Consider the following 23,941-nt stretch of genomic DNA (forward strand, 5'->3'; position numbering starts at 1 on the left):
GTCAGTTTAACTTGTGGAGGAGATGGGGAAAAAGCAGTTGTTTAAGGATACAGGTGGACCTGTTGCAACAATGAGAAGTACAAGTTGTCATGTCCAAAACGAGCTTTACAACGTCGGTGCGGGGGGTGGGGGGAGGGGGAGAAGGATAAGGATTGGGATTGGGGGGGAGGGGGGAGGCTGGGAAGGGATATGAAGGGTAAACAAAGGAGGAGGCTGCAATGCTTGGTAAGAAATGTACGCATTATCCTGCCCACGTAATTGTAACTCCTCTGTACATTATGTTCACAAATAAAATAAAATAAAATTTAAAAATATTAAGATTTTTAGGGACTGGGATGACAAGGGTCTGCTTGGCCAATTGTGTACTCTGTATTTTTGGATTTCAATAAGAAATAATGACCAATAAGGAAATGATTGCTGCAGCTGCTCATTTGGACAACTGTAGTTATTTTGGTGCACTCGCATTTCTTCCCTAAAAAATACATTCATAAATTCCTGTTGGAAACTGCAACAGATTAACATCGTGCTCTAAAATTCTTAAAGAAAGAAAAGAAAGAATGAGAGATTTTCCAGTAAAATACACTCAGTAATGTAGCAAAATAGAAAATATGTGAACAGAAATATTCAGCTAGGTCAGAGAATGGACTTGAGTTACCATAATGAAAGCATGGAAATGTTCAACAACGTAACTTCCTATACTAGTAACTTCCTATACTAATATAGTGATATTCAAGCAGTGATATAGGATAGGTAGGAAGAATAATTGATACAGGAAAGAGAAAGGAATAAGCACAGTAGATAATGTACTCATTAGGAAGTATGATAGTATAAAGGACAGATTAGAGTGGAAGAATCATAAAATATCCAAGTTAGAATGCAAATTTAGGAGGTCTTGTTGGGAATGTGCTATGTTTCTAACATAACCAGAGGAATGAATTAGAGTAACTTGTTTGTTCAAAGAAGTCCTCACATTAAACTAAGATGCGATACCGATTGCTCTCAGAGCCTGTAAACATTCTAGGCAACATCTATGTTTATCTTAATGTTTGTTTCTTCCAGAACCTGATCTCTCCCTGAACCTGGAGAAAGAATTTCTCTCAGGTCTTATCAGGATGATGTAGCACTTGGGGGCAAAGATGCAGCCTAGGAGACCTGCACTGGAGGCCAAAATGGAGAAGACCTCCACGGCCACCAGGGCCTTCCCCTTGGTGCTGTGGTAGACAGGCAGGAAGGTGAGCCACACACTGCAGAACACCAGCATGCTGAATGTCAGGAACTTGGCCTCATTGAAGGTGTCAGGCAGGTTTCTGGCAAGAAAAGCCACAGTGAAGCTGGCCAGGGCCAGAGAGCCAAGGTATCCCAGGACACAGTAGAAGGCAGTGAGGGACCCCATGTTGCACAGGATGATGATGTAGCCATGTTCAGATTGTGCATCTTTGTCCACAAAGGGAGGAGAGATTCGCAGCCAGAGGCCACAGAGGGTCACCTGGATGAGAGTGCAGATGGGGATGAGGAGGTTAGGAACCCAGAAGAGCAGCCACTGCCTCGTGCTTCTCCCTGGAGCAGTGAGCGTGAAGGCCAGAACCACAGTGATGGTCTTGGCCAGGACCGTGGAGACAGCCACAGTGAAGACCACTGCAAATGTGGTGTGCTGGAGGATGCAGGAGGCTGTGTGGGGACGGCCAAGGAAGAGCAAGGAGCAGAGGAAGCAGCAGATGAGGGAGATGAGCAGGATGTAGCTTAGGGCCCAGTTATTGGCCTTGACAATAGGGGTGTCTTGGTGCTTGATAAACACCCCAAGAACTGCAGCTGTGAGTGCAGAGCAGCAAAGAGCTGTGCAAGCCAGAGCCATACCCAAGGGGTCTTCATAAGCCAGGAAGCCCTCAGTTTTCCTCATGCAGTGATTCCTCTGGATGTTGGCAAACTGATGATCTGCACACCTGACACACTGCTCCATGTCTGGTGAGGTGTGAGAATCACTATTAGTTTGTGGTCAGTATTTGTCTTTCCTCTCAACCCCCTTGATTCAACTAGCTAGCTCATTTTCCCTGATTCCCCAGTTGACCTGTATTGAGTTCAGTACCAATAGAGTAACTCTCTATATCAAAATGCTTTCACATCAAATCTCTTTCTCACATTTCTTCTTCTTTCCCTCCTCCCTTTCCGTTTTTATGTTTATCTTTTCTTTCTTCCTTCCTTCCTTCCTTCCTTCCTTCCTTCCTTCCTTCCTTCCTTCCTTCCTTCCTTTCTTCCTTTCCTTCTTTCTCTTTCTTTCTTTCTTTCTTTCTTTCTTCCTTCCTTCCTTCCTTCCTTCCTTCCTTCCTTCCTTCCTTTCTTTCTTTCTTTCTTTCTTTCTTTCTTTCTTTCTTTCTTTCTTTCTTTCTTTCTTTCTTTCTTTCTTTCTTTCCTTCTTTCTTTCTTTCCTTTCTTTCTTTCTTCCTTCCTTCCTTCCTTCCTTCCTTCCTTCCTTCCTTCCTTCCCTCTTTCCCTCCCTCCCTCCTTCCTTCTCTAGTTCCTTCCTTCCTTCCATCTGTCTGTCTTTCCTCCAGTGTTTGAACTCTGTCCATGGGACATTTTTCAGAGTATTCATGCTCAAAACTACCACTCTACCACTTGAGCAACAGCTCCAATTACAGCTTTTTGGGTGCTTAATGGTGAGAAAGAATCTTACTGAGTTTCCTCTACGTCATTACATCGAAGTTCCATCCTCAAATCTCAACTGCCTAAATTGCTTGGATTACAGGTGTAATATATGATTACCAGCATTATGTGCTGCATTCTTGACAGGTCATACCACTCTGGCTCTCTGCTACTCATTCAAGACATAATGGAGAATAGAGACTCAGCCCAACGACTTCACTTTGTACAAGAGGGTCTAATCCAAACCTCAATCTCCTCATTACACCAAACACAAACTTCTTGAGCATTTGCTCTGTATCAAGAACAGTGCTCCTCCACTGATAAGATAAGTTCTGGGAAAGATCAGGTGGAGGAGGGAGAAGAGAAATGAAATGGAGGTGATAAACTACTTCTGAATCTTTTATATTTGAAGAATTGCTAGTCAGCCTAGTGCCAGTGTCAGACATGGAGTGATCATAACAAAGCCCCTTGTATTATTAGTGCATGCTAAATAGAAAATAAAATTTAATTAGAAATGAGCAGCAATAGGCACTCAGAAATGAAAGGCTGTGTTAGACCCACAATTCCATGATGATTTGCATATCATTTCAAAGATCAACAACTGGTCCCTGGTATTTTCTTTCTTTCAGTCTTTAGCTCTTATTTTGTCCATTTCTCCCTTGTTTATTAAATATGTTTTATTGTTAAGATACTGTACAAAGTGGTTACAGTTACATGATTTAGGTAATGAGTATTTTCCTATCGAGCATTGTTCCCCATTTTTTAAATGTTTTTTATTGTAAAAATACTGTACAGAGTAGTTACAGTTACATGAGTAAGGTAAAGTGTACATTTCCCATCTAGGATTGTTGCCTCCTGCATTGTTTTAGCCTAACCATCCCTTCTTTGTCCACATCCCCAAGTAGTCCCCCAACAATGCCAAAGTTGTAAAGTTCTTTTTCAATATAGTGTCTTGTACATCTCCTGGTTAAAATGGGGCAACCTGTATCCCTATTTAAGCAGTTTGTTTTTTCCTTGCCCTCTCCAAATTAGGAAAATGTATATACAAGATGCAGGGCACCAAATCCAATACATTGAAAATAGGGGTTATACCATGGCGGTGGAACATACCAGTGAAAGAAAAAAATCACATGGTTATTATAAACACCCCTATCTTGGCGTTTCGCTTAACATAAACTTATATGGTCATAAGTACCTAGCTTTTGACCTTTTCTGTTTGTCCTAGACAAACAGTAGGTATTACAAATAATGGAATCCATGGGTAAACATTTTCTTTAAATATAAAATATGCGATTGAGGAGAGGGGGACATGGGTATTCTCATGATGAAGTCTGTAATAGATTAGAAAATACAGAGATGTAATGGAGGGGAAGTGGGTGTTTCTTCTAAAGAGAAGTATGGTTAACGTTGCCCTGGAACTCGGCGTGAAGGTGCATGTGTGTTCCTGCCATGTTACTGTAGATCACTCCACTGGCTTGCATGGACTGAAGGTTAGGAAGGAGAGATGGGGAATTTCTCTAACTAACAGACTCACCTGTCGCATTAGAAATCTCATTCTCTGGGCAAGGAGTGCAATCAAAGCAACAGGTAGCATTTCCCTCCAGAGAGGCCTTCCTGAATCCAGGACCACAGCTCTCACTGCACACAGACTGAGGAGTCTGAGAATATTCAGATGAAAGTTAGTGACATTTTATCCTTTCACCTGACATCTGAGACACTCCAGTGATTTAGGGGAAATGATAATCAAAACACATAACCATTATATGCACACAGCAAATGAATTTACTGAACCTTCTTACAGTTTCATCTGACATGACCTGTAGAATATGTGGGGCCTCAACACCCAGCACTCATACTATGGGGAAGTCATGGAGCCTTGAAGTGTTGGATGTTAATTCTAGGAAATTAGGAAATGGGAGTTAATCCTGCATCTTATTCTTGAATTCATGTGATCTGTTTACAGATGAATAAGAGCATGTGAGGAAATCACTCAGGGAAATTTCAAACCCACACTCCAAAGCATGGCTAATTGCTGTGGAGGTGCTGCTGTACCCAGGGCCATTCACATCTCTCTTGGCTTTCTAGCTGTCATGAAGTGGGTGAATTTTACTGGCAGATGTTCCTTTCATTACATCCTGTCTCACTAGACTAAAAATCAACAATCTATCCAACCATGGTCTGAAATCTCCAGGCAGAAGCAAAGTAAGCCCTTCTGCCTTCTCATTTGATTCCCTCAGATATTTTGTCACAATGCTGGAATGATGATTCACGGGTGTCATTTAATTTTATGATATTCACTATGCAAACACAGAACAACATATTGGTCATGATATGTTCCCCTGTTCCCTCCATGAATCTGTTAGTAAGAAACTTCCAGAAACAGAAAGTTTTGAAATGTAAACCACTGAGCCATAGTTTCATTGAACTAACTTTAAAACAGGATAAGCTTATTGCTCATTTATACATAGATCATGCCATTATTGTTAGAAACGACTGACCTTGGGGAGAAATAAGGATGTGGTGACATTGCCTAGAAGCATTGTGATCATAACCTGAGTTAGGGAATTGTAAGGTCTTTCTACAACTACTTCCTAATAACAATACATTTTTTTAAAAGGAAAGAGTAACAAAAGTAGAAATGACCCACCTTGGTAATTCCTATGGGCCACTCTATCAGATTTTCAAACAAAACCAGTTGTTGACTATATGGCCTAGATGGAGAAAACTTGCCAACTTTCACCTTTTGTCCCAGACCTTCTGGAAAATTCCAAAAGCTCTTAATGTCATACTCTGCTTCCAATTTCCTTTCCTCATTCAAAACCACTTGGTCTCCAACAGGATTGGTAAATTGGATCTTCTTCAAAAAGGGATGCAGCTAAAAGGGACACATTATTCTATGGTGAAGTGCTTCCCAGTGTTATCACAAAACCCCAGAACAATGGATTACTCTTCATTCCCATCCCCTGATTCACACACAGCACAAGAATCCAACCAACTGTATCAAATGCAGGCCCACAGCAGACTAAAGTGTTACCAAGTTCTAAAATCTGGGTATCCAGGATAGGTTGCAGAAACTCAATTTCAAGGGAATGAACCTCTAGCCACATCCAACAAAATAATGAATTATCATATGATAGACCCCAACAGACTCTCTAAAGTGCATTCCAATCACTTGTTTTGTGATTCTGATAAGAGAATAAGTCTGAAATATAGGTAAATAATAAACTAAGTAGAATCATAGAATATTTGTGACAACTATGAAAGATTACCTTAAGCAAGACTTCTTTCTCAGTGCGTGCGCGCCTGTGTGTGTGTGTGTGTATTCCTGCCCTGTGGTGTGTTCTCACAGTTTAGGCACTCAACTTGGTTTTTTTTTTTTGTTCTTTTCAAAGTAATCATTCTGTCCATTGAGCCACAGTTCCCCTACTGTCTTTTTGGTGGTTAATTGCAGTCATGAGTGAGTCACAGGTGTGAACCACTTGTGTCTAGGCAATATTCGGGTTTCAAGAACTAGTCACTCTTAGAGGAGATCTTCACTAGCCCTACAATGGAAAAGGTTCTCATATCTAAAATATACTTGGAACTCAAAAATTAAATGCCCCAATTAGAAATCCTCAAAGAAACAACTGCCCAATCAATAAGTAGGCTAAAGACTTAAAGAGAAACTTCTCTGAAGAGGAAAGAAGGATGGCCAATAGACATATGAAGAAATGCTCAACCTGAGTTCCGGGAAGATGGCGGAGGAGAAGCTGGAATCTGAACAAGCTCTCGCATAGAAAGCAGTTTTAGAGTTCCAGTGAACAGTCCTAAGCCAGAGAATCACACCAAGTATGCCATCACAGGACAGAGACTTAGACAAGAGAGGGGAAGCCAAGGCAAAAAGACACATCTGAGCGCTCGCCAGCAGCCGGCGCGGCGGCAGGGTCGCGGCGGAGAATGCAGCCGGGGCTATAACTGAGCACTCACACAGAGAGTCCGGGATGAAGGAGCCAGACGCAGTGGGCGAGCGGATTCTACTCAACACCAGCAAGAACCGACAAGGAGCAGACATCTTCATCCTGCAGTGTGCAGACCAGAGACGACCCAGGATCCAAGACTCGGCGTGAGTAGTAGCCCGACGTCCTCACTCCTTCTCAGGGAGCAGAGGAGGGAAGGCCACCCCCCCCCCCAGCACCAGTAATCTCCATCTTGGATACCGACAAAGCTCGGAGGAGCTGCCAGCTCCTACCCAGGCCTTGGAATAAAATGAGTCATTTAGCAGGTCACAAGAACTTAATGGCGAAGTGACCTGCCAGACTCGGCTCCATCCAGGGAAAAGTCACCCAGCTCAGGCGCCAGCCATTGGAGTGGCTTTCCTCACTGGGTAACCAGAGCCAGAGGCTGCCCCTCCCTCTAGCAGCCTCAACAATCAAGTGAAAAACAGAAACCCTGAGAACGGCTTCAGGCTGGGCTCTGTGAGTTTTTTTTCACAAAACAGCCCCAGGAAAAAGCTACTGATTGTTGAAAGGCCTCAACTCTACCCAGAACCTAGCCTCACCACTGCATCTCCCTCTTTTGTGATTCTCAAAGCAGATCACCCTCCCAGTAAACTAATCTGGGAGGGGGATCTCAAAATCTTGGGTAAAGCAGAGCATTTTTCTGCCTGTTCGAACAAACTGACTTAAGAAACCAATCAAGCCACAGGACATCAAACTGACCAGAGACTCCAACAAGAGGCTGGTTACAGACAAAAGGGAGATACAGGATTCTTCCCACCCCTCCCCAAAAAATTAAAAAAAAAAATCAAAGAATTTTTTTTTCTTTCTTCCTCTTCTTCTTCTTTTTTTTTGTTACCATATATATATATATATATATATATATATATATATATATATATAAATTTTTTCCTTTTCTAGAAATTTTATTAATCTTTAATTTTTGCCTTTTTTGAAAAAATAATTGTTTTCCAGTAACTTTTTTTTTCTCTTATAATTTTTATTTTAGGAATACATGAATGTGTGTTTTCTTTTCTTGTCTTGTCTTCTTTCTCTTTTTCTTTCTTTTTTAAGTATCTTTTTGTTTTTTTGTCTAGCTCTACTGAACTTCTGATCTTTTTTTCTCCCTTTCTAATCCTTTTCACCTTTTCCTCTCTTTTGATCTTCTTTATGTGATTTAACTCTTGCCCTGTACATCCTCAGATAAACCCGTAGTTAACTAGTAGACCCTATCCCCCATTGTGTACACACTTAATCCACAAAATTATTACTCAATTCAAAACCTCTGGGACTTAAATTCCTTAATAGCAGTACTACCTCTTTATACCTATATAGTATTTTAAGCATTTTTTAAGTTTTTCACTTCTCCTCAATGTCCCTACCCTTCTATTAATATACTCACATTCCTTTCTAAATAGATGGTTTTTAATCTCCATAATAATATTAATTTTTATGTTTCTATTTTTTATCTGGTCTCTTATCATTTCCCTTTCCCTTACTTCTTTTTCTCTCTCTCTCTACATGCATCCTACCCAACATTTTCCCTGCATTGGGATTAGGACATAGTTAACTCTCCCTGTGCCTCCCCACACCAATCTATTCCTATTTTTTACCCACATCTCTCCCTAACCCTAATAATTTCTGGTTTTCCAAATTCTTCTCTGTGGTTTGAAGCCCATTAACATATAGTTGTTTGATGTTGAATAGATGTATCTGTTGAACTAAATTGTATCTGTAGACTATTGACTGTACAGAAGCAAACTTTGATTGATGGTTGCCTTAAGATAGTGTTCTAGCACAAAACTGGTGCTATTTTCATCTCAAATGGGCAGAGTAAGCCAGAAAAACACAAGAAAAATGGCAAATCTGGATATCTCAATTCCCAATCTTGATAATCAGGGGTCAGAACAGATAATGAATAATCCAGAGGAGAGTTCGCAAACAGCTCTACAAACACTGCTGGCAACCATGATAAATGAGAAGTTTGACAACTTACAAAGGACTCTGTATGAGAGAGAGGAGGCATCCCGAAAGCTTATACAGGAATATCATAAGCGTGAGGAAGCTACTCAAAAACTGATACAGGATTTGCGTGAACAACTTGAGAATACAAAAAGAGAAAGGGAGGAATGGCATGAGCAGGCTGAGAACACTCAAAGAGAACTGCAGGAATCCCACGAACGAGAGAAAAGAGAACTACAGGAATCCCACAAACGGGAGAAAGCTAATCAAAGAGTAATACAGGAATTGAGAGACCAGGTAGAGAATACACAAAGATCACTAAAGGCATTCATGGAATCCATGAACAAAGAGCTGAAGGAAGTCAGGGAGACCACACAGGGAATGCTGAATGGAACCCAACAGAAGGAATGGGAGTCCAAAGAAACCATAACCAATCAACTAAGCGATTTGAGAACAAACACTGAACACCAAATTAAGGAAGTAAAGAAATTCATACAAGACCTAAAACAGAGCTTCAACAAAGAACTTGAAGCCATCAAAGCTGACCAATTAGAAGGAAAAGAGATAAAAAACAAAGTAGAGAGTCTTGACAGCAGGTTAGACCATGCAGAAGATGGAATCTCAGGGATTGAAGACAGCCTAGATATTATAGAGAAAGAACATACAACCATCCAAGACAAGTCCAAGAAATATGATAGATCTATCCAACACCTGGAAGACACAATCAGAAGGCCTAATCTAAGGATAATGGGTGTAGAGGAGCACCTAGAAACAGAAGTTAATGGTCTAGGAAATTTGTTTAACAGGATCCTAGCAGAGAACTTGGCAAACATACAAAAAGATAGGCCTATTCAGATACAAGAAGCTTTTAGAACCCCAAATAGAACAGAGCAGAATAGGAAATCCCACCTTCACATTATAATCCACACAGGATCAACTCAGACCAAGGAAAAGATCCTTAATGCTGTCAAGGAGAAAAGATTAATCACCTATAAAGGGAAACCAATTAGAATCACCTCAGATTTCTCAGCAGAGACAATCAAAGCAAGAAGAGCCTGGAATGATGTATGCCATGCCCTAAAAACAAACAACTATCAACCAAGAATACTGTACCCAGCTAAACTCTCCTTCATAACTGAAGGCCAAATAAAAACCTTCCATAGCAAAGAAAAATTGAAACAATACATCTCCACCAAACCAGTCCTACAAAAGATTCTTAAAGATGTCCTTCACATAGAAAACCAACAAGACCGCAAGAAAGGCCAATAAACTGCACCCAAACTGAGAATCCAAGAACCATAGGACGAACCCAGTTTTTACAGCCCCCAAGAAGGTGGATAACATGGCAGGAACTCCCAAGCGACATAGACTGTCTAGTTGGATTAAAAAACAAGACCCTTCTATCTGCTGCCTGCAGGAGTCACATCTTGCCTGTAAAAGCACCCACATTCTCAATGTTAAAGGCTGGAACAAAATCTACCAAGCAAACGGCCACCATAAACAGGCGGGAGTTGCAATCCTAATATCAGATAAAATAGACTTCAAATTAAAATTTGTGAGAAGAGATAAAAAAGGTCGCTACATACTAATTAAAGGATCTCTCCTTCAGAAGGATATTACAATTCTAAATATCTATTCGCCAAACAATGGAGCACCCAAATTTATCCAAGAAACACTACTTTCCCTCAAATCCCATATAGATCCAAATACATTAATTGTTGGGGATTTTAACACACCACTCTCCCCACTAGATAGATCAACTGGGCAAAAACTCAACAGAGAAACCACAGATCTAAACAGCTGCATAGATCAACTAGACTTAACAGACATCTATCGAACATTTCACCCAGCAGCATCAGAATACACGATTTTCTCAGCAGCACATGGAACGTTTTCCAAAATAGACCACATTTTAGGCCACAAAGCAAACCTGTCTAAATTCAGAAACATTGAAGTTATACCTTGCATTCTCTCTGACCACAAGGGAATAAAATTAGAACTCAACACCAAAAGCCACCAAAGAAAGTCCGGCATCACATGGAGGCTGAACAACACACTGCTGAATCACGAGTGGGTCATGGAAGAGATTAGAAAAGAAATTCAAATGTTCATGCTATTCAACAAAAATGAGCACACCAATTACCAGCTCCTCTGGGACACAGCAAAGGCAGGACTCAGAGGCAAGTTTATAGCTCTGAGCTCCTAATTCAACAAATTGGAGAGATCCTTAACTAACAAGTTAATGACACATCTAAACCTCCTTAGAAAAGAGCACAAGATAAACCCCAATCCAGTAGATGGAAAGAAATAATCAAAATTAAATCAGAATTAAATGAATTAGAATCCAAAAAAACTATAGAAAGAATCAACAAAACAAAGAGTTGGTTCTTTGAAAAATTTAACAAAATTGACAGACCCTTAGCAAATCTTATCAGAAAAAGAAGAGAACACACCCAAACTAATAAACTCAGAGATGAGAATAGAAACATCATCATGGAAACAACCAAGATTCAGAATATTATAAGGGAATACTTCACAAAACTTTATGCTAAAAAGTTTGAGAACTTGACAGAAATGGACCTTTTCCTAGCAAATATTGACATGCCAAAACTAAACCAAGATGAGTTAAACCAGCTTAACAGGCCCATATCAAGCACTGAAATAGAAACAGCAATAAGAGACTTTCCAGCTAAGAAAAATCCAGGACCAGATGGCTTTACAGCGGAATTTTACAAGGCCTTCAAAGCAGAGCTCACACCAATTCTCCTCCAACACTTCAATGAAATTGAAAGAGAAAATTCACTACCAAGCACATTCTATGAAGCCATCATAACCCTCATCCCAAAACCAGGCAGGGACTCATCAAAGAAAGAGAACTATAGACCCATTTCTTTGATGAATATTGATGCAAAACTTCTCAACAAAATTTTGGCCAATCGACTTCAACAATTCATCCAAAAAATCATACACCACGATCAAGCAGGATTCATTTCAGGGATGCAAAGCTGGTTCAATATACGCAAATCAATTAATATTATTCATCACATCAACAGGAGCAAGAATAAGAACCATATGGTTATCTCAATAGATGTAGAAAAAGCATTCGACAGGATCCAACACCCCTTAATGATGAAGGTTTTGGAAAAATTAGGAATCCTTGGAACATTCCTCAATACAATAAAGGCTGTATATGACAAAGCTACAGCCAGCATTATACTCAATGGTGAAAAACTAAAGCCATTTCCTCTAAACTCAGGAACAAGACAAGGATGCCCACTCTCTCCACTTCTCTTCAATCTAGTATTAGAATGCCTAGCTACAGCAATAAGACAAGATGCAGACATAAAGGGGATCCAAATAGGGAAAGAAGAAATAAAACTCTCCCTCTTTGCAGATGACATGATCTTGTATTTAAAGAATCCCATAGACTCCACTCCCAAATTACTCAAGCTGATTCAAAACTTTGGCAAAGTAGCAGGTTATAAAATTAACCCCCCAAAATCAATGGCTTTTCTGTATGCCAAAAATGAGAAAAGTGTGGTAGAAATTAGGAAAGCAACACCATTTGTAATAGCCCCACAAAAAATAAAATACCTAGGAATTAACTAAAGAAGTGAAGGACCTCTATGATGAAAACTTTAAAATCTTGAAAAAGGAAATCAACACAGAACTTTAAAAATGGCAAAACCTCCCATGCTCCTGGATTGGAAAGATTAACATCGTGAAAATGGCAATACTTCCCAAGGCTATCTACGAATTCAACGCAATACCTATCAAAATTCCAACCTCATTCTTCAAGGAAATAGAAGAGGCAATCCAAAAATTCATATGGAACAATAAAAGACCCCGGATAGCAAAAACGCACCTCAACGGAAAGAACACTGCTGGAGGAATATCAATACCAAATTTCAAACTCTACTATAAAGCCATAGTAATCAAAACAGCTTGGTATTGGCATAAGAACAGACCTCAGGACCAATGGAATAGAATTGAAAATCCAGAAATGAACCTACAGACCTATAGCCATCTAGTCTTCGATAAGGGAGCTAAAAAAATAGAATGGAAGAAAGACAGCCTCTCCAGTAAATGGTGCTGGCAAAATTGGTTAACTACATGTAGAAAACTAAAGCTAGATCCTTATATATCACCCTGCACCAGAATCAACTCTAAATGGATCAAAGACCTTGAAGTCAAAGCAGACACTCTGAAAACATTACAGGATGGAATAGGAGAAACCCTAGGTCTTCTTGGCTCAGGCCGAAATTTTTTGAATAAAGACCCGGAAACACAACAAATCAAAGAAAGGTTGGACAAATGGGATTGCATAAAGTTGCAGAGCTTCTGCAGGGCAAATGACATAGCTAGCAAGATCAATAGAAAGCCCACGGATTTGGAGAAGATCTTTACTAGCCATACAACGGACAAGGGTCTCATATCTAAAATATACTTGGAACTCAAAAAATTAACCCCCCCCCAACAACAAATCCTCAAAGAAACAACTGCCCAATAAATAAGTGGGCGAAAGACTTAACGAGAAACTTCTCTGAAGAAGAAAGAAGGATGGCCAATAAACACATGAAGAAATGTTCAACATCCCTAGCCATAAAAGAAATGCAAATCAAAACAACATTGAGATATCACCTCACCCCAGTTAGAACGGCAAAAATCAAGAACTCTAACAACAACAGATGCTGGAGGGGATGTGGACAGAAAGGAACCTTACTTCATTGTTGGTGGGAATTTAAACTTGTTCAACCACTTTGGAAAGCAGTATGGAGGTTCCTCAAAAGACTTCACATAGAACTCCCCTATGACCCAGCAATCCCACTTTTGGGCATTTACCCAAATGTTTACAAACAAGACCACACTAAAGCTACCATCACAACTATGTTTATTGCAGCATTATTTACCATAGCTAAGATATGGAACCAGCCCAGATGCCCCTCAGTAGATGAATGGATCAAGAAAATGTGGTATATATACACAATGGAATTCTTTGCCTCCATCAGAAAGAATGACATTGCCCCATTTGTTAGGAAATGGAAAAACTTGGAAAAAACTATATTAAGTGAAGTAAGCCAGGCCCAAAGAAACATAGGTCCCATGGTTTCCCTTATTTGCAATATCTAGTATATCTATGAGTCAAGTGGAAAAGGTCAGATAATGTGATGTCAGGAAAATGAACCCTTAGATATGTATTTTAATGTTTTTTTCTTTCATGCATGTGTTTCTAATGCATTTATAAGATTATCTCTTTGTTGCTTTGTATATCCCTCCCCCACAGTATAACCCCTGCTTTCACTATATTTGATGTCAGTATAACTTGAGGAGATGGGCAAAAACCAGTTGTTTAAGGATACAGGTGTACCTGTTGCAACAATGAGAAGTACAAGTTGTCATGTCCAAAACGAGCTTTACAAGATCGGTGGGGGGGGGGGGGAAGTGAGAGAAGGAGAAGGATTGGGATTGGGGGGGAGGGGGGAGGCTGGGTAGGGATGGCAGCAGGAGGCTGCAATGCTTGGTAAGAAATGTACGCATTATGCTGCCCATGTAATTGTGACCCCTCTGTACAGTATCTTCACAAATCAAATAAAAAAATAAAAAAAGAAATGCTCAACCTCCCTATCCCTAAAAGAAATGCAAATCAAAACAACATTGTGATACCACCTCACTCCAATTAGAATGGCTACAATCAAGAACTCTAATAATAACCGATGCTGGAGGGGATGTGGACAGAAGGGCACCTTACTGCATTGTTGGTGGGAGTGTAAACATGTTCAACCACTTTGGAAAGTAGTATGGATTTTCCTCAAAAGACTCCACATAGAGCTCCCCTATTACGCAGCAATCCTACTTTTGGGCATTAACCCAAATGTTTACAAACAGGACCACACTAAAGCTACTAGCATGACTATGCTTTTTGCAGCATTATTTACTATAGCTAAGATGTGGAACCTACCCATATGCCCGTATAGATAAATGGATCAAGAAAAAGTGTTATATATACAAAATGGAACTCTATGCCTCCATCAGAAAGAATGACATTGCTCAATTTGTTAGGAAATGGAAAGGCTTGGAAAAAATTATATTAAGTAAAGTAAGCCAGGCCTAAAGAAACATAGGTCCCATGGATTCCCTTATTTGCAACATCTAGTATATGTCTGAGTCAAGCAGAAACAGTCAGATAAGGAGATGTTAGGGAAATGAACCCAAAAGTATGTATTCAAATGTTTTTTTTCTTTCATGTGATTGTTTCTAACACATTTATAAGTTTATTTCTTTGTTGCTTTGTATGTCCCTCCCCCACAGTATAACCCCTTTATTTGATGTCGGTATAATTTGTGGAGGGGAAAGGGAAAAACAAATCGTTTAAATAGGGATACAGGTGAACCAATTGCAGCAATGGGATGTAGAAGTCGTTATGTCAAAAATGAACTTCATAGCTTTCGAGGGGGGGAGGATTGGATAGGGTGTGCGGGGGGGGATGGGAAGAGATGGGAAGGGGAAACAAAGGAGGAGGCTACAATGCTTGGTAAGAAATGTACTCATTATCTTGCCCATGTAATTGTAACCCCTCTGTACAGTATTTTCACAATAAAAAAAACTAGTCACCTTTAATCTGTTATTTTAAAAAGTTACAAGGAGAATTTGAATATATCCTATTGAAAAGGGGACGGCTTTTTCACAGATAGTGAGGATGAGGACAGAAGACACAGCACTTCCTTGTCACGGATCAGCGTTCTTCAAGAACATTGTCATCACAGCTCTACCGTCACTTCATGGAGAGCACAACAGACTGTCTTGTATTTGCCAAAATGGTGCCAGACAACCTAGTTTCATCTGGTATGAAAGCTTATATAGAAGTTGTGCATGCCTAGAGTAGGTCACCCAAAAGCAAAGCCATTACCTGTGAAGAGAGAAATGCCCTGGGTTGCCCATTTTGCACTCTTGGCTCTTCCATGTAATGAAGAAACATCTGGTGGAGGGCATGGGCCACAGCATACACAGCATTGTAGATGTTGTAACTCTCATCTGACATGGTCATGTCAAAAATGTGCCTCAGCAACCAATGCAGTGTGGCATTGTATGAACAGTGCCCCAAGTCTCTGCAGTCAGACTTAATCAGTAGGCTATAAACAGACTGAATCCATGACCTGGGAAGGGAGTTATTAGCTGAGTTCTTGGAGAAGGTCTCTGTCAGAATAAAATTGGTAAACCCAGCAGTGTTTCTATGATGGTGAGAGAAAATAAGAGGTGCATGGAAAGAGTCAATCAGAAAATATCTTTTAGCAATAGTCACATCATCATAGGGTGAGTTCAGGACCCAGACTTTCCCTGTAATTAAAAAGTGCCTACATTTAAGAATAAAGCTTAGTAGAAATTTACTGTCCCCATAAATGATAATCACATTGGTTGATAAGTCCATTAGCTGGCGCTGCATCGATAGATCATTTGAGAAATCTGCAAGGACATTGTACGTGAGCATGTTCTCAAAGGCAAAGCAGACTCTACTCTTGCCCATCTCTTCCCTCAATTCTGAGAGGAACCACATTCCATAGTTTTCTTCGGTGATGAATAGTCCCACCCAGTTCCAGCTGAAATGAAGCATCAAGGAGACCATGGCCAGGGCTAGACCTGAGTCCTTGGCAGCCATCTGATAGACAGTACCAAACTTTCCATGGTCACTCAGGAGAGGATCAAAAGCCCCAAAGGTGAACTACAGGGAACAAATGGAAACAACATCAGGAAGAGGATGGTCATAGGCAAATCTCAGTCCTGATGTGAATGACACAACAACTGGTAGTACAGTGGTGGGAACAAAAGTTTGCTTATCCCAATTGCAAAGTCATCTCCCATGTTCTGAACTCTTTGTAGACATGTACAGATAAGGCTCAGAGCTTTGGGTCATCCTTTCCTCTCAACACCCCTCCTTTTATTTGCAGCAATGAAAATGTGTATTCCCACCCACTTTTGGAGGCTTCTCCCTGTGAGATTATGCATTTGGAAGGGTTTGTGATACCACCTCCTCTTAAGCCTGTTGAGGGCAGAGTCACTGTGGATATGGCTTCACATCTGCCCACCCCTCCCAGCCTCACCTGTGGAAGTTTGTAGAGGTCCAGCAGTGTCCCTATTGGGACAAATGTGCTTGAGGTTCCTGTGAGTGCTGCTATAGCTTTGCTGTCTCTTCTGCAGGTGTAATTAGGGATGTTTTTACTCTTCCCAGACAGCCAGGTGAGTGGATCCTCTAACAGATCAGTACCTGAGTAATGCACAGTATAGATCTCAAATCCCAGAGTCATGTTGGGTAGCAGATGGGGATTCTTGTTGATCTCCTCCACAGCCAACACCAGGGTGAGAAGCAATTGGTATTTGTTTAAGTTGATCCTGCACAGAAATCACAAAATTTGGGTAGGTATAAAAGTATTACAAATGATTAACTGCAAATCTCATGACTTTGTTGAATCAAATGTTGATTTCTACACACAGTAATATGTGTAGATCCAACGGGATGGCATTCTAATTTGGAGTCTAAGAAAAGTTCTTTGAGTTGGGAGAGTTCCTGAACAGATCTTGATCAGCATACAGGAGATGACTATTCTTCTGAGATTGCAGAGAGAGAGAGAGAGACAGAGAGTGGGGGGAATGAGGAAGCTGGCTTTTCCTCTCTGCCCCATATGGATAAGTGAAAAACACTGTTGTCTGCTGTGACATACGAGCAGGCCCAGCTCACATCCCAAATCATTTAGTACCTTAAATTAGCTGTGCATATGGAAAAATTCTTAAGAAATACAATTCCAATTGGGAGCAGATTGTCCACCTGATTTCAACCAGTATGAGCAGAGAGGCAGGGCCTGCTGTGTTAGGAGTAAATAGGAAAGCAGGCTGCTTTGTGTCTGTGATCGCTTACCACACATTTGCCAATGGTGCATCCTTCTGCAAAGAAATGAATCTTGCCTTGTGAGGAAAGTAAAGAAATCACAGAAGTACGAAATTCATTTGATGTGGTAGAGGCACACTAAGCTGACTCAGAGTATGTCATCATTCAAGGGGATTCCCCAGAAACAGAGCAAGATGGCAGCCCAGGAAGCTAGAACATGAAGATTGCCTCACCCAACAAAGAACAGATGAGAGTCAAGGAGTGTGGACTGGAGGATACTTCTCTAGTAGAACAAACAAGAGGAAAGGATGTGTGAGAAAAGGGGGAAGAAGCCATCTCCATGTTCCTCCCCATTAACAGCATTAGTAGCTCATTATGGACAGAAACCATCTGACATTGCAGGGAGGGAGAGAATTAAAGTTAAATCTCAGCACCATTCCCATACACTGAGACCAGTGCTGGGGATGTGCTTATAGTTTCTACTCTTTGGTCCAGACCTTTAGATTGTGCCTTTGGAACTGGTTTAGGACAGAGAAGGAAGACACTGCCAAATCCGCTCTCCTCCAATCTTGTGAACGACAGCAGGTATGAGATACAACCTCCTACTGAGCAGGGCAGAATATTGGGTCAGAATTTTTCTTAGAACCCTTTGTCAGGCATGTCATGGTTGGACCAATAATCCAGAATAAACTAGAGGCACTGTTTGGTGCTAGCACCACAGCTTCCATTAGAATCTTTCAGGAGGTTTTGGAAGGTCACTGAGGCAGAACCAAATGCCATTTCCATCAGTTTCCACCATGGGTGGGGTAGGCTGACACCTGTCTTCTTGCTTAGCCTTGTGAAGCCACTGTGGCTATGTGACTCTGTTGTTATCTGGCTCAGTCCAGTCTCGTTGCACAGTGAATAATTTCGGGGACCACTGCCCTAGAAGGACAGTGCTCAAGATGGCACCAGGCAGAAACTGAAGTCGCTCTAGGAATCCAGTGTGCATTGGTCTACATCAGCATAAGCTAGAGTGTGGCTTAAGTGTATCCGCATGACAGTTTGGGCTTTGGGGATGCTAGATAGCCTGAGTAGATGGTGGTATTCACCAAGATGTTCCTGTGGCTTGCTTTTTTTTTTTTGGTTGGTTGTGGGGTTTGAACTCTAGTCCTGGGATCTGACGCAAAATCTTCAGCTTAAGACTAGCTCTCTAGCACTTGAGGCACAGTGCCACTTCTGGCTTTCTTTTGTTTTGCTGGAGATAAAATTCTCACAGACTTTCTGCCTGGGCTGGCATTAAATTCTGGTCCACAGATCTCAGCCTCCTAAGTAGCTAGAATTCTAGGCGTCAGCCACCTATGCCCAGCTTGTGGTTTCCTTTACAAAATTTACCATGCTGCTGTAGCATTGCATGGTTTTCCATCCCAATTATAATAGGTAAGACAGGAAAGTAAAATGGTGATATTGTCCCACAGCTTAGTGTGGGCTAGGTAATAGCACTAGAACTGTGCCATGACCATATAGCCAGGACAACCTCTGGTAGACTCTGTAATCACCTCAATATCTGAGAAAGTCATCTACCACCAGACAATCTGAATTCTATATTAGCTATCACTAATTGTGTGTGGTTGTGGGCATCTTGGCTCATGAACACACCTCTACCACATTCAACCTGAGTCAATCTTAGTTCTCACCCGGCTGTATTGGTCTTGATCGCAGTGGACTGAGGATGCTGTACTCAGGCAGGATAGACTAAGCAAAATGAGCCCTGGTTAATGCATTCCAGGAATTCAAAAACTCAAGCTTAAAGCTTATCCATCTACTTCCCTTAAGATTAAGGGAATGAAGTCATTTAGGGGAAAATGGAGTAGAATAGATTAGGAAAAAATGAGGTATGGGAAGCTCACAACAATCAGAGACCTATTCATCCATCTACATATCTTAAGATTAAGGGACCAAAGTCATTGAGCACAAAAAGAAGCTGGATAAATTAAGGAAAAAAATGAGTCCTAGAGAAGGCAACTCAGAAACATGTGATTTAGAAACACAGGGCTACCATCTTTACTTCAAAGAGAGGCAACAGGTTGCATTGCTTCCTGAGAGATGCATTTCTCATCATATGAATTAACAGTTGTCTTGTAGAGCAAATGCCTTTCCACCAAAAAGCTCCCCCAAAACATATGCAACATCCTACGCCAACAACAGCACACCTTCCTTCCCTCAAGGATAATCATCTGGAAAGAATGGCCAAAACATACAGAAAATCAGAAAATGTAACACCAGGAGTGATTAGTGCAAAGATGACAGACCTATGTTTGTGTATTTTTGAAGTCAGACCTTGTGCCTTTACCATCTGAATCCCCCTGGCAGCCCAAGAGCTGTGTGTCTCTCCTCAGTTAGAGTGTGTCTTTGCCTTTTTGTTTCCTGTTTGTCTACCTGCTTGTTTGTTTGCTTCCTTACTCAAGAAAGCTCTGCCACATTTTCTTACTGTTGTGACTTGTCTAGAATTTCTTCTTCTGCGATCAAAGTCCAGGATCCCAAGTGAAGAGTTCCTACTTTTAGAGGGAAACTTCATTAACCTTCATCTGCTTTGGTGACCCTGCTGTTTGGTATTCCAGGTGTAATAGAATTCTGGTGGCCACAGCTGTTTTTAATGCCTGTTCCAGCACACAGATCTTGCTATTGCTAGGCAGAATCGACGCACAAGGCCATTCCCTGTGGATGAGGCATATGGGCTCCCTGTGCACCCAGGAGAAGGCATATTTGGACCCATGACTCATTGGGGTTCTCGTGAGGTTTTTAGAACCACAGAGTATTTGTCACCAAAATTGCCTTTAGTTTTCTCTGGTACTGAAGTGGTTTATCACCTCTCAGCTGACTTCTCACAGGCCCTGGGCTCCATCTAGTGTTGACATTGTGGAAGTCACTACAGACTCAGGAACACTGAAGCCTGCCTGGAATTTCTGGAAAGACAGGCACAAAGCCAGACCAGTCAGAATGGTATAATTCGGAGACATTTGAAAGGCCAGATGGAATCACACGCCAATATAAATCAAGAATGTTTCAGAACGATGAGTTCTCCTAGCATTCAATATAATCATTTTAGGGAAATTCTCATAGAGAGAATATCTATTCTCATGGATATTTGCTGATGTCATTGTGTGCAATGTAACTGAGGCTTTACATCTAGAATGTCAGTAATACTAAATATGAATTGGGAACTGGTGGCTCAGGCCTGCAATTATAACTACTAAGGAGGATGATATAGGAGAATTATGTTTTGTAGTCACTTTGGGCAGGAATGTCTGTTACACAATTTATGTGTAAGCAACTCCACAGAAACTGATGCAGAGCTGTAGGTCAAGCAGTAGAGTGCCAGCCAGGACAGAAACAATGCCAAGGGACAGCCATCAGGACTTGAGATGATGCCTGAGTACCAGAGCATGTGTGAATATGCACACACACACACACACACACACACACACACACACACACACACACACACAGAGCTCAATTAGAGAATGGACAGAGAAGAGGATAGCTCTGACATCTCCCATCTCCCATGTGGGTATGTTTCTAATGCTGGGTTTACACATGAGCCCCATCTTTCTCACTCAATTCCTCACCACATTAAATTGGCTTCAGTATCTCTCATAAATCTCTCATGGAATAAAGTATTCCTCTCCTGAAAAAACCCCATTCAGGGTGTTTCCACACAACTTGTCTGAGAAGATTCATTCATGACTTCCCTAGTTTACAGAGAATTCTATAGAACTGAAAGTAGTGAGCTCACCTGGGTCAAATGCATCAATGAAAGTGTGTATAAAACATATGAAAAAGCTAGGCACCCTTGCTCACGCATGTCATCCTATTTAGACAGGAGGTTGAGATCTGATGATCACGGTTCAAAGCCAGCCAGGGCAGAAGAGTCCATGAGATTCTTATCACCAATAAACCACTAGAAATTTGGAAATGGCACGGTGGTGCCAGTAATCGAGCACTTGTCTTAAGCTGAATAGCACAGGGACAGCATCCAAGCCCAGAGTTCAAGACCCATTACTGACAATATATATGAAAAAAAACATTCAAATCTAGTTTAGGAAGTTATGAGCAGGGAAAAATAAATAAGCCTGGAAAGATGTTGGAGAACAAGGAATGGAAACAGAGTTTCTGGGAATGACATAGGAGACAGGCCAAGACATAGATAGCAAGACAGAAGATTACTTCCATTAGTTAAGGGGAAAAAAATCAAATGTGTCATGCATCTCTTATTACTGATCTGTTCAGCAGCTCCCCATTCCCACAGCTTTGCTGGCATGAAATAACCCCAGAAGCATAAACTGCTTGTCTATCCTAAGAAACATTGCCCTGAAGGAGGTCCAAACATTGGTCCTGTTTTGAAAAGTATAAAGAACAGAATGGATTGAAGGTTCCCTGGCCTTTGCCCTATGGATGGGGACATTGCACTTTAGTGTCCTTGTATGGACTCTTGGTCAACCCAGTGACCCTGAGTAACAGTGATGAGTGGAGGAGTCACAGTGATGGTGGGGTGGTCGGGATATCTCTGGAAAGGGGAGTGGAGTGGAAGACAGACAGAAAACTCTGTACCCTTGGAAGAAAGAAAAATATTCATTGGGAACACCTGAAATGAAGTAGAGCTGTTGTAGTGAGGGCAGTGTAGAAGATGCAGAGCACATCAATGATTGTGTGCAAACTTCCCCCACCTCTGACTGTAACCCAAAGAGAAAATTCAAAATTTAAGAAAATCCAAGAAATCACTTACTGAATGTTCTGTTGCTGCAGAGTAGGGTCATTCATGCTTTGAACGACCAATTCCCAAGAATAGAGGGAGTAAAATCCAGCAATGACCACATCTCCCCTGCTGCATGCCACAGATTTCTCTGTGCAAATGCGTCTGCCATCTTCAGAGAAAGTGATCAGGAGAGGATGCTGGAGGAGAAGCAGTGTCAGAGACACAGGGAACATTGCTGCTGCTTTGACATGGAGCTGTGATTTTGGATGCAGACTGTGCCTGCAGCGTCAGGTGGGTGTCTAAATGTATCCTCAGTTTTTGTGGCTTCTTGATACCTGGATGGCCTCCATTATCCTAGAGGAATACAGAGCCCATTCTGCCCTCTGGCTCTGCATCTGAGGCCCAGCTTCAAGGTCAAAACAGAAGTTAGAAAACATGTGTACCATCTTCCTCTCCACACCTTCAGGACCATGATTTCATCCAAGACAGTAGGTAATGAAACTCCAGGGATGGATTCCTCTCTTGTTGAGTTGTTCACAAACTTGTGTGAAAGCAAAAAGTTGAAAACAAAAAAGCACAACCAATCAAGGGTCACTAGGGATGATTGGAATGGATGACAACAGAGGATGCCATGTGAAGGTCAAATGATCATAGAGCGCCATGGCCAGCAAAGGCCCAGTCAGAGTTATTGGAGCACCGTCAAAGATGAGGATGGGCTGGCTCACAACCTAGGGAAAAGGGAGACAGAGAAATTTGGTGAAATGACCCATTAAGGTTTTTATACCAACTGCACATGCATAAGAATCCAGAAGAGCTCAATGTATTTATTTACTGCTGCAGGTGTTACCAACATTGTCCTGGAATTCTACCATTACAGATCAATATTCAAGGTCAATTCACTTAACCAATTAGATATTTGCACTCTGAATCTTGAACTTCTTCAGTGCTTGCATGTTTTTGACCATCAGACTGCACCTATGAATATATTGGCAGTTCATTGTTAGACAGAGATGTTCTATGATCTATGTATGACTTTCTGGGAACATAACAGGCCTGCACACTGAGGATCCTGGTAGCTGTGGGTGTATGGATGGGTCTTGCTCTGCTGTGTCCCAATTATGTCCTGAGTGCTCCGGGAATTCTTGTTCCCACTTGAACAGCTGCGTGGTGCCAGCTCTGTCCATGTCTCCCTACCTGTCTTCTCTATTAGTTTCTCATACTAGAAGTGAAACCAAAGTCACAGCATAGGGTCCTGCTCTGCACAGAGTTCACCATGGTGTCTGGTTCTGCGAACTGGCTGCATATATTTATGAGGAAGGTCTTGGCAAATGTAAGTTGGAAAAGTAAGGATGCAAATGCTATTTGGTGATGGTAGCTAGCAAGACTTTGCAAGAGTATCAGTGCTTGGGCCTAGCCTGACTTTAGTTTTGAGGTAGAAATCTTTGTTGCTTCTAAACCCAGGATTATCGGTATGAGCCACCTGTGCCTTGCTCAGAGGACAAACTTTTATCCCATTCTCCTCATCTATTACTTTATTTCTGTTCAGTCTGCCTAAGAGAACAGGCCCTCCCCACTTCCTCTTCACTTGTCTGAAACCAGTAGTCACCTGTCAATCACCTGACTGGGAGTCAGCAAAGGACCCCTCAATCTGAGGTCATTTCCTCATCCACGGAGGTCACTTCCTGGACCATCCTGGTCACACCTCTGTAGGACAGTGATAAGTTCCCCAGACTCTGTGGTCACTCCCACATC

At 41.4% G+C, this 23,941-nt stretch overlaps 1 protein-coding gene across 1 annotated transcript; it reads right to left on the reverse strand.

Annotated features, from left to right (window-relative positions):
* Window positions 1-1,039: 1,039 nt before the first annotated feature.
* LOC138813622 (vomeronasal type-2 receptor 116-like) lies at window positions 1,040-22,635 on the reverse strand. Its single transcript, XM_070002022.1, has 7 exons — window positions 22,525-22,635; window positions 22,220-22,386; window positions 16,673-16,961; window positions 15,484-16,293; window positions 5,288-5,515; window positions 4,175-4,298; window positions 1,040-1,959 (listed from the first exon to the last, which is right to left on the reverse strand). Exons 1-7 carry the CDS (start codon window positions 22,633-22,635, stop codon window positions 1,040-1,042), a joined length of 2,649 nt encoding a protein of 882 aa, XP_069858123.1.
* Window positions 22,636-23,941: the final 1,306 nt, after the last annotated feature.

Source organism: Dipodomys merriami, unplaced genomic scaffold (assembly GCF_024711535.1).
Source record: "Dipodomys merriami isolate MVZ:Mamm:240054 unplaced genomic scaffold, mDipMer1.0.p SCAF_6, whole genome shotgun sequence".
Classification (NCBI taxonomy): Eukaryota; Metazoa; Chordata; class Mammalia; order Rodentia; family Heteromyidae; genus Dipodomys; species Dipodomys merriami.